We start from the raw sequence: 12309 nt of genomic DNA, 5'->3' as shown, positions 1-12309 counted from the left end.
AATAGCTTGGCATGGTACTAGGTAGTGGAACAAGACCATTTCCTGGTACCACGGAACCCAAAGATTCACCAGTTCCAAAGTGTTGTGCTTTTGTGTGTTCATGTGGTCATACATGTTCATTTGTTCACACTAATAATAACTCTACTGTCCACTTGTGTCTTTGTTTTGCAAGTGTGCACCCATTTCACTTTGTTTGGTTGGGTCCTACAAAGTGTTTATACCGTAAGTGTTGCACCTGTTACTGTTTGTAAGGTGCATCTTATCTGTTGAAATTGACTACAAGGACAGTGAAACCTCCACTTCGGAACCTAATTGGTTCTTGAACTGGCTTTTAGTGAAGCAAGAATCTCCACAAGAAAGAATGTAAATATGAATAATGGTTGTATGTTTTAGTGAAGCTTTGTAGACTGTAGACTGTACAGTACTGGAGGGGAGAATCAACATCACATGTATTAACAGGACCAAACAACATCAGCAAGCTGAACTGCGCCGTATGTGCTGCTCTGCCAACGCACGCTCACACACAAAAATCCATTGGGTGCCCTCAGAAACAATCAGAAATCACCAAGCATATTTAACTTTAACAAACCATATCATCCATCCATCCATCCATTTTCTACCGCTTATTCCCTTTTGGGGTCGCGGGGGGCGCTGGCGCCTATCTCAGCTACAATCGGGCGGAAGGCAGGGTACACCCTGGACATCACTACAATACAAACAATATTTTTAAAAAGTAAAATCCACTTGCGCTAACATCGGCAAAGGAGGATCTGACGAGAAAGGAGCAGACAGGGGGTCAGGTGTCTGTGTGTGTGTGTGTGCGTGTGTGTGTGCGTGCGTGCGTGCGTGCGTGTGTGAGGCAGCGCTTATACTTCACTGTGATATAAGTCTGCTTTGGCATATTCTTACAGAAAAGTTTGTTTCTTATCACAATTAAAAGTTCCTGCTTTGTTTATTCTTCCATAGCAGCATGGATGTATTCCTCACTAGTAGTCCTTTGGTTTTCTTTAACTCCAAAGCGATTTCTTTCTCCTTTCCTCACTTGTCTCTTTGGGACTGATATAGAGTTGGCAGAATGACCAAAAAAAGACACGAGAAAAGACATGGCCTTTCCTTTCAACAACACTCAGTGCAGGTTTGGGAACTGAGGAGACACATTTTTGAAGTGGAATACTTTCCAATTCTTGCTTGATGTTCAGCTTAAGTTGTTAAACAGTCTCCCGCCTCATATTTTAGCCTTCACACATTTTCAATGTCTGGACTACAGGCAGGCCAGTCTAGTACCCGCACTCTTTTACTATGAAGCACGTGGCTTGACATTGTCTTGTAAATGGTAACTGAAATAAGCAGGGGCGTCCATGATAACGTTGCTTGGATGGCAACATATGTTGCTCCAAAAGGTGTATGTACCTTTCAGCATTAATGGTGCCTTTACAGATGTGTAAGTTAGCCATGTCTTTGGCAGTAATACACCCACATACCATCACACATGCTGCCTAGAACACTTTCACCCTACAACAGTCCCCATGGTTCTTTTCCTCTTTGGTCCACAGTTTCCAAAAACAATTTGAAATGAGGACTCTTCACACCACAGAACACTTTTCCATCTTATCTAAGATGAACTCGGGCCCAGCGAAGCATTTACGGGTATTGCTGATAAAATGCTGTGGTTTTGCATAGTAGAGTTTTAACTTACACTTACAGATGTAGCGACCAACTGTATTTACTGACAGTGGTTTTATGAAATGTTTCTGAGCCCATGTGGTGATATCCTTTACACACTGATGTGGCTTTTTGATGCAGTAGCGCCTGAGGGATGGAATGTGCGTAATATCATGGCTTACGTGCAGTGATTTTTTTACATTCTCTCATCCTTTTGATGATATTACGGAGCGTAGATGGTGAAATCCCTAAATTCCTTGTTGAGAAATGTTGTCCTTCAACAATTTGCTCAGGCATTTGTTGACAAAGTGGTGACACTCGCCCCATTCTTGTTTGTGAATGAGTGAGCATTTCATGGAAGCTGCTTTTATAGCCAATCATGGCACCCACCTGTTCCCAATTAGCCTGTTCACCTGTGGGATGTTCCAAATAAGTCTTTGATGAGCATTCCTCAACTTTCTCACTCTTTTTTGCCACTTGTGCCAGCTTTATTGAAACATGTTGTAGGCATCAAATTTCAAATGAGCTAATATTTGCAACAAATAGCAAAGTTTGTCAGTGTGAACATGAACTATCTTGTCTTTGCAGTCTATTCCATTGAATGTAAGTTGAAAAGGATTAGTTAGTATTTCCACAAGGTGACAACTTGACTGCTGTTGTACTTTCCAGATGCTGTGTGAATATTAGTAGCCTGGTGGCATCGTTGTGGTTATCTACGGTCCCTGTAGTCGTCACATCTCGCACGATGGCGCTCCTCACATGACTTATGGAGGACGAGGCAGCCGTCCCTTACCCGCGCATCCTCTCTTCAGACCAAATTTTAGCGGCAAAGTCGGAGGCTGGAAGTGTTGGCGGCGGCTGCCAGCGCGGGACAGACGGCGGCGGCCCCGCCAGAACGGAGCGCTCGTTGGAAGAAAATAGCCAAGGCGGCAGGTGGGAGTGGGTGGCGGAGTGGAGCGCTCTTCTGGGCTGTGAGAATGGCCATTTGCAACGGGAGTATTGGCGGCGGGGGCTGGGGGGGAGGGTTTTGTGATGGCGGCGGCGGCAGCCAGACAATGTACAGTAACGGCGAGGAACGCGGCGAGTACAATCTGCTGAAAGACGTTCGCTCACCAGGAACGCTTCTGTTACGCCATGTGGAACTAACAACTCCAATTTATCCCCACAGGAACACATCCAACCCCCTGCTGGGTGTGTTGGCGTCATCCAACATACACCGTCTTACAAGTCACATAATGTCACAACCTCATCCAACGTACACCGTCTCACAAGTCACATGATGTCACAACCTCATCCAACATACACTGTCTCACAAGTCACATGATGTCACAACCTCATCCAACATACACTGTCTCACAAGTCACATGATGTCACAACCTCATCCAACGTACATCGTCTCACAAGTCACATGATGTCTCAACCTCATCCAACATACACTGTCTCACAAGTCACATGATGTCACAACCTCATCCAACGTACATCGTCTCACAAGTCACATGATGTCACAACCTCATCCAACATACACTGTCTCACAAGTCACATGATGTCACAACCTCATCCAACGTACATCGTCTCACAAGTCACATGATGTCTCAACCTCATCCAACATACACTGTCTCACAAGTCACATGATGTCACAACCTCATCCAACGTACATCGTCTCACAAGTCACATGATGTCACAACCTCATCCAACATACACTGTCTCACAAGTCACATGATGTCACAACCTCATCCAACATACATCGTCTCACAAGTCACATGATGTCACAACTTCATCCAACGTACACCGTCTCACAAGTCACATGATGTCACAACCTTATCCAACATACACTGTCTCACAAGTCACATGATGTCACAACCTCATCCAACATACACTGTCTCACAAGTCACATGATGTCACAACCTCATCCAACATACACTGTCTCACAAGTCACATGATGTCACAACCTCATCCAACGTACACCGTCTCACAAGTCACATGATGTCACAACCTCATCCAACGTACACCGTCTCACAAGTCTAATGATGTCACAACCTCATCCAACGTACACCGTCTCACAAGTCACATGATGTCACAACCTCATCCAACGTACACCGTCTCACAAGTCACATGATGTCACAACCTCATCCAACATACACTGTCTCACAAGTCACATGATGTCACAACCTCATCCAACGTACACCGTCTCACAAGTCAGACATGATGTCACAACTCATCTAACATACACCCTCTCACAAGTCACATGATGTCACAACCTCATCCAACATACACCGTCTCACAAGTCACATGATGTCACAACCTCATCCAACGTACACCGTCTCACAAGTCAGACATGTCACAACTCATCCAACATACACCCTCTCACAAGTCACATGATGTCACAACCTCATCCAACATACACCGCCTCACAAGTCACATGTCACAACCTCATCCTACGTACACCGTCTCACAAGTCACATGATGTCACAACCTCATCCAACGTACACCGTCTCACAAGTCAGACATGATGTCACAACTCATCCAACATACACCGCCTCACAAGTCACATGTCACAACCTCATCCAACGTACACCGTCTCACAAGTCACATGATGTCACAACCTCATCCAATATACACCGCCTCACAAGTCACATGATGTCACAACCTCATCCAACGTACACCGTCTCACAAGTCAGACATGATGTCACAACTCATCCAACATACACCGTCTCACAGGTCACATGTCACAACCTCATCCAACATACACCGTCTCACAAGTCACATGATGTCACAACCTCATCCAACATACACCGTCTCACAAGTCACATGATGTCACAACCTCATCCAACGTACCCAAGTCACATGATGTCACAACCTCATCCAAAGTACACAAGTCACATGATGTCACAACTTCATCCAACGTACACCGTCTCACAGGTTACATGATGTCACAACCTCATCCAACATACACAAGTCACATGATGTCATAACCTCATCCAACATACACCATGTCACAAGTCACATGATGTCCCAACCTCATCCAACGTACACAAGTCACATGACGTCACAACCTCATCCAACGTACACAAGTCACATGATGTCACAACCTCATCCAACGTACACGGTAGAAATGCACGGATAGGCAACTATATCATCCGCATCACCAAAGTCGTCATCCACCCGAATCAACATTTTATCAGGACCGTACCCGCCCGCCAACCGCCCGCTGAAATACATCAGAGATTGTCCGCTTTTACCACTCACAGAGCTATTTAAACCTGTTTCACAGAGTAATGATGACATTTGGAGCCGCTAACGTTCCCGCGACTATCTAATAGCGTTCATCTTGATGACAAGAATATGGACGTGCTGTGAAGCCATTGCCTTAGACACCTTCAACAACATGTACGAACCGATTGTTAGTCCGGCAACATGTTGTGTGCAGCTTCCGCAATTACACGTACAAGATTGAAAGGCATACTAGGTGATACAGAGAACACTGATGGTTGTGATATAAACAACTTTAACACCTACTAATATGCGCCACGCTGTGAAGCCACACCCAACAAGATTGACAAACACATTTCGGAAGAACATCCTCACAGTAACACAACATAAATGCAACACAACATGAATACGAAGGATTATGGGTATTTGTTGTGTTGCGTTTATGTTGTGTTACTGTGAGGATGTTCTCCCGAAATGTGTTTGTCGTTCTTAATTGGTGTGGCTTCACAGTGTGGCGCATATTACTAAGAGTGTTAAAATTGTTTACATCACAACCATTAGTGTACTCTGTGTCACCCAGTATGCCTTGCAGTCGTGTGCGTGTTGCCGCGGAAGCCTCACACAACATGTTGCTGGACTGACAAGCAGTTCGTAAATGTTGTAGTAGGCGACAAAGCCAATGGCTTCACAGCACGCCCTAATGCTTATTATTTGGGTGACTACCGGCAGTCATTCAGGAGAATAATATCATCTCTTCGCTTTATGACACGGGTCTTAAATGGCACTTTGAATGGCAAAGGAGACCGATCACAGAACCATGCATATCAAATATTTCTGGATGGTTCAACCGCCACCCGCCCGAATCTAATTAAAATCTATGTATTCGTCATGCCAACCGCCCGACCCGCGGTTTATCCGCGGACTCCACGGATGAGACCGTAAACCGCGCATCTCTACACGGTCTCACAAGTAAATTTACACACAAAGATTTTCTAAATATTTATTTACATACCCTAATTGTTTCTAAAGAGTATCTGTAACAGGGCAGTAAAATGGCTGATCAAACAAAACAGAAGTCATGGTCATGATCCCACTAGCTGCGCAATCTAGCTCTCCAATCAGCTAAACAGACTCAACAACTCCACGCTGACGTTCTGCTGAATTTACTGGGGAATTAGTGAAAGTGAAATAACACAAAAAGAATGCCATTGTAAGTTAATAATACTAACACAGACACTCGTAAACGTGTTAGCATATTAGCTAATGCTAACAACGCTAGTGGCATTACATTACGATAGCAGGTACAAATATGCATGAACACACTCCTACACACATCACACACGGGACGATTTAGCAAGTCAGAATTGTTTTAGTTATATTGTAAAACTTACAAAGGGATGAATGAAGAATCTGTACGAGCAGAAACGCTAAGGACGGCCAGAAGACAGAAAGGCACTTTTACTTCCGGTTCAAAGCTTTAAACAGCAGGGAACACATGCAGGCGTTCACCTGGCAGTACGTGCAGTGAGCAAACTCGTCCTAAAGGTGGCGCCATAGCACAAACAATAACACGCCATTTATTTAAGTGTATTTGCTTGTGTTTAATGAAAACTGTTTGCTTTATTTGTCGTCGGCTAAAAATCCATAAATCAGCCGCACCAGTTTTTAAGCCGCAGACTTCATAGCATAGGCTTATACTCCGAAATGTATGGCAATCATTGACTTGTCACTGATGAGTAAATGGATTTAATAAAAACACTAAGCCTTGCAACATATTTAAGTTGTGTGCAAAATAATATTAAAATGACCATTATTTGTTTCATCTAAAGTGCTGACTTTACTGTATATGATGTACAGGGGGTGTGTTCATTTCATCAATCAATCCATTTTATCAATTGATTTCGGCACAACCTTATATGTATGTATACATGTATGTATTTATATGTATGTATGTATAGAGGCATACATGTATAATGATAAATGGGTTGTACTTGTATAGCGCTTTTCTACCTTCAAGGTACTCAAAGCGCTTTGACACTACTTCCACATTTACCCATTCACACACACATTCACACACTGATGGAGGGAGCTGCCATGCAAGGCGCCAACCAGCACCCATCAGGAGCAAGGGTGAAGTGTCTTGCTCAGGACACAACCGACGTGAATGCGGTTGCTGCAAGTGAATGCGGTTGCTGCCAGTGAATGTGGTTGCTACAAGTGAATGTGGTTGCTGCAAGTGACAATGGTTGCTGGAAGTGAATGTGGTTGCTACAAGTGTATATGGTTTGTCAGCCCGTTAGATGAGCAATAATGGCTGTGGGCCGTCTCCTTGTTCCGCCCTGCAGTCCCAGCATGAGAGTGTCCTTCATCGTCTTCTCCGCCCAAGCTCGCGTGATCCTCCCGCTGACAGGAGACAGGTAAATGTCACCTTTAGCATCGCCATGGAAACGCCATATCAGGAGGCGTGGCCTGTGTTGTGTTCAAGGTACCAGATTGAGGAAGGCCTGGAGAAGCTGCGAGGCGTCAAGCCGGCCGGCGAGACGTACATGCACGAGGGCATCAAAGAGGTTGGCCATGTTTGTTGTGTCCCCATCCCCCACTCCATGGTGACCTTTGACCTCCGCAGGCCACAGACCAGATCCAGAAGCAGACCACCAAGTCGTCCAGCATCATCCTGGCGCTGACGGACGGCAAGCTGGAAGTGTTTGTTCACGAGCTCACCGTCAACGAGGTGAGACACTTCCTGATTGCTGGACGCCATCTTTCTTTGACTTAGCTGGCTCCTCCCATGGCAGGCCGACCAGGCGCGGACCTACGGCGCTCGCGTCTACTGCGTGGGCATCAAGGATTTTGACGAGCAGCAGGTGAGAGAGCGGAAACCACCTTCCTCACACGACTGCCAGCTACTTGAGGCAGTGCCTGAGTCATCCTCTCGTTTGCATAATCCACCATCACAGACCACTAAAAATTCACTTCACATCCCAATCGACAATTTCACTCATCCCGTTTCTTCTTCCATCTTTCAAAAATATATGAAAATATATATATAAGGTTTTGACTTTACAGAATCTCCCAGAATGCTTCACTTGACCCACCAGACGCCATGTAAGCATTCAGTAATGCCTTCAGGGACTGACCCTACAGTTTGTACATTCCGTAATGCCTTCAGGGACTGATCATACAGTTTATGCACTCAGTGATGCCTTCAGGGACTGATCATACAGTTAGTGTATTCAGTGATGCCTTCAGGGACTGATCATACAGTTTGTGCATTCAGTGATGCCTTGAGGGACTGATCCTACAGTTTGTGCACTCAGTGATGCCTTCAGGGACTGATCATACTGTTTGTGCATTCAGTGATGCCTTCAGGGACTGATCATACAGTTTGTGCTTTCAGTGATGCTTTCAAAGACTGACGACACAGTTAGTGTATTCAGTGATGCTTTCAGGGACTGATCATACAGTTTGTGCATTCAGTGATGCCTTGAGGGACTGATCCTACAGTTTGTGCACTCAGTGATGCCTTCAGGGACTGATCATACAGTTTGTGCATTTAGTGATGCCTTCAGGGATTGATCATACAGTTTGTGCACTCAGTGATGCCTTCATGGACTGATCATACAGTTTGTGCATTCAGTGATGCCTTCAGGGACTGATCATACAGTTAGTGTATTAAGTAGTACAACTTTTGGCCCATCAGTGGTCAGTGCGTGGCGTTCCAACATGCCCCCCCCCCATTCCCGTAACCATTGGTAACCACCCGGCGCCTGTTAAGTCCTGAACAAAGGCAACATTGGTCCCAGTTTGTGGCGCGGTGAAGTGTTTGCGGCCATCTGCCGCGGCGCCTGCTGCCCCGTACTTTGAGAGCTGCAAAGCTCGCTGGCGGTGACTCCTCCTCTCCTCTCCTCTCCCCGCAGCTCGCCGACATCGCCGACACCAAGGACCAGGTGTTCCCCGTCAAAGATGGCTTCCACGCGCTCAAAGGCATCGTCAACTCGGTAAGTGAGGCCTCCTCTGCTTCCTGTCCGAGGAGAACTTTGTTTACGTGTGTGCAGCTGCAAGAGGGCGTGGCCCGCCCTAGGGTACACATGCTGTACTAATCCTCATCCAGTTCTTTGGTCCAAGCCTTCTCCGCCCAGGGCCGCTGGACATGTGACCTGGTGAAGCAATCCAGTCTTTTCTGCGGCTCTTCTTAGTTGGGCTGATACACACACACACACCCACACACACACAAAAATTGATTTTCAGATTAATCACGATTCTTATTTGGAACAATTCTTAATCAATTCCAAAAAAGCTAGTTTGTATCTATCCTGTCCTCAGACAAATCATTCATCATTATGTCAATGTGGATGATCCACATCTGTGTTGGACAGATGTTTGTCTACAGTTTTATTCAACAAAACCTGTTTTCTTTGAAGTCATTTAGAAATTGATCAGAGCTGTTTGTTTATTTGATGTCGTTGCTCATTCATTTTCCTGAAGGAATCAAAAAAGTACTATCTATCAATCTAGAACTGGCACCCGCTGTTATTAAAAAGTATTGATTTTGAATCGATAATTGTTTTGAATTGAGAAGCAACTGGAATGTTGTGCTGCCCATAAGAATCCCAGCCCTAGACTTTAGTGAAGAATCTGATCCCGTTCCCACATGTGAGGCCTTCCTTTGGGAGACTTTTCTAATGCACGTGCACATTTACAGTCAGCAATTCCCCGCTCTACCCAAAGTATAATAGCGTAAATAATAATAACTATATAGGTGAAATAAACAATTACAAAATATATTTATATATGTATATTTTATTTTATTTTCTTACATACAAAATCTCTTCTGTTTTTAAAATCATTTTTAATTGTAATTACCGTATTTCCTTGAATAGCCGCCAGGCATGTAATATGCGCCTGCCTTGAATTACTGCCGGGTAAAACTCGCTCACCAAATTAATAAGCGCATGCTTACTTTTACCGGCGGGTCAAATTCGTGACGTCACGAGTGACGCTTCCCCTGCCGTAATTTTCAAAATGGCAGAGGATATTTTTTAGGCCTTTACTGTGTGTAAACCAGGGTTCTTGTTCCACAGCCATACAGATCACACTAATGGTTGTGATATAAAACAATTTTAACACTCTTACTAATATGCGCCACACTCTGTGAACCCTAACCAAATAAGAATAACAAACACATTTCTGGAGAGCATTGGCTCTGTGGCACATTATAAACGCAGCATAGGGATTACCCATAATGCCGTGCATCCATGACTCTTGGATATATTATGCACGCGCTCCCCCCCCCCGTGCGTTGGTTGAGGTGGGTGGGGTTGGGGGCGTGTGTATAATATATCCAAGAGTCACGGATGCACGGCATTATGGGTAATCCCTATTCTGCGTTTATAATGTGCCACGGAGCCAATGCTCTCCAGAAATGTATTTGGTGTGGGTTCATAGAGTGTGGCGCATAATAGTTAGAGTTTTAAAGTTGTTTATATCACAACCATCAGTGTAAAAGGTATGGCTGTTGATCAAGTGTGCATTGCAATCTCGTATAATAAGCAGCAAAACGCATGCGTCCGACAGGCACGCAGACAGCATGGTGTAAAAGTGGGCGCGATGACATGCTGTAGAGCAGTGGTTTCCAACCAAGGGGCCGTGGACGCAGAATAATTTTTTATTATTGTTTTCTTTTTATGACTATCAATTTTTTTACTGCATGCCATTGGTAAGCGCAGGGGTGAGAAGAGGTTTTAAAATTATTAGTGCCTGCTCACTTTTACCGCATGCTTTGAATAAGCGCAGGAGTAAGAAGAGGTTTTAAATTAATTAGCGCCCCGGCGGCTATTCTAGGAAATACGGTACCTTTTTAAAAAAAACAAACAATGAAAGACAGAAAAAAATTACCTTTGCCAAAAATGCAAACTTTGGGTAAATATCTTGACAAGTATGAGATGATTATACAAGTAGAGACGATGAGGCAGCAGCACACACATTCTCATACTTTCTGTAAAGTCCGTCTTGAAAAATGTCCCAACTCAAGCCTTCATGGAGGAGCCCACAATTGATTTTATTTCAATGTATAAATGCATAAAGAGTTATAAAAGTGTATAAAATCAAGTCAATGAGTTTTTGTGATTTGACCCATTTTCCATATGTAGATCTCAAATGTTGGCAACACTCGTAATAAAGATGTTTGATGATAAATCAAACATTATGTCACTTCTGCTCCCACCTTTCCTCCAAAATAATGTTGAAAATGTTTAAATACCCGAGCTTATGTGGCAACCTGACTAATACTAATCAATATGAGCCCTGGACATAAACAAGCTGTGTGTGGAGTCTTTCAGGGTTTTGCTGACTTTGCCAAAACACTGCACACTGCTCCTTCACTGATTAGTACCACAGGATCACCGATTAGTACCACAGGATCACCGATTAGTACCACGGGATCACTGATTAGTACCACAGGATCACCGATTAGTACCACGGAATCCTGCGACCATTCCGGGCTCTTTTTGGTGAGGAATTAGTGAGGACCTGATAATCCCGCTCCCACAAAACGCTTTGACAGAGTCCAGTCCTGGCTCTGGACTGGGAGCCTCCCCAAGGACACAAAAGCTTGCGAGCAATGTTTGTTGCTTGGGAAAAGCTAATCACCTCACATGTTAGAGTATTCCCAAAAACAAGACATCTCTGGCCACAAGATCCATCCTTCCTTCAACAACCTACCACCGCGCCACTTCCTGCTGGCTAGAAAAGTCACGAGTAACTCATCATTATTTATTTATTTATTTGGAATGTCATTCACAGTTCACAATTTATTTGAGACAAAACACACGTTTCTTTTTTTATGCATTCTAAATTGTAAATATAGGCTAGCAAGAGTCGGCTAACAATGGAGTCACTGGGAGTTGATCTATTCTGCCTTTAAGGCACTCTAAAAACATCCATCATGTATTTATGTCATCTAGTAACATTCATAATAACATATAACATATACATTATGTAAGTATATATGTCATGTAGTAACATTCATAATAACATGTAATATATACATGATGTAAGTATATATGTCATGTAGTAACATTCATTATAACATGTCATATTTACATATTTTGACGTATTAATTTCACAGACACATCAGAACGCTCACTTTCCCTTCAACAACAACATCAAGAAGAAGACTACTAATCATGTCAGACTTGATGAGAGACAACAAACATAATAAAACAATCATTTACTGTACAATGTCTGCTCTCACTGCGATAAAGACTGATGGGATGTTTATATATTCCCCGTGACATCAACAATTAATCATAAATCCTCCTGAAGCTTTTAAAAAAGTGTATTTTGTGTCATTCTGGCCATCTCCGGGTCTAAATTGGATGTCAAACTCGTGTGGGTTTATGTCCACAACCTTCTACTATATAAAAATGTTGCATAGTT

At 43.8% G+C, this 12309-nt stretch overlaps 1 protein-coding gene across 3 annotated transcripts in view; it reads left to right on the top strand.

The window, feature by feature from the left end:
* antxr2a (ANTXR cell adhesion molecule 2a) overlaps positions 1-12309 on the top strand; it is a 116319-nt gene that overhangs the window by 7701 nt on the left and 96309 nt on the right. For all 3 annotated transcript variants that reach the window (XM_061904951.1, XM_061904952.1, XM_061904953.1), the window contains exons 3-7: positions 7218-7289; positions 7358-7439; positions 7499-7603; positions 7668-7736; positions 8790-8870. In XM_061904951.1, the coding sequence (XP_061760935.1) occupies positions 7218-7289; positions 7358-7439; positions 7499-7603; positions 7668-7736; positions 8790-8870 (409 nt within the window). The remainder of the gene's footprint in view (positions 1-7217; positions 7290-7357; positions 7440-7498; positions 7604-7667; positions 7737-8789; positions 8871-12309) is intronic.

Source organism: Nerophis ophidion, linkage group LG01 (assembly GCF_033978795.1).
Source record: "Nerophis ophidion isolate RoL-2023_Sa linkage group LG01, RoL_Noph_v1.0, whole genome shotgun sequence".
In the NCBI taxonomy this organism is placed as follows: Eukaryota; Metazoa; Chordata; class Actinopteri; order Syngnathiformes; family Syngnathidae; genus Nerophis; species Nerophis ophidion.
Note: the sequence above shows the minus strand (reverse complement) of the source record. Positions and strands in the feature narration are given on the sequence as shown.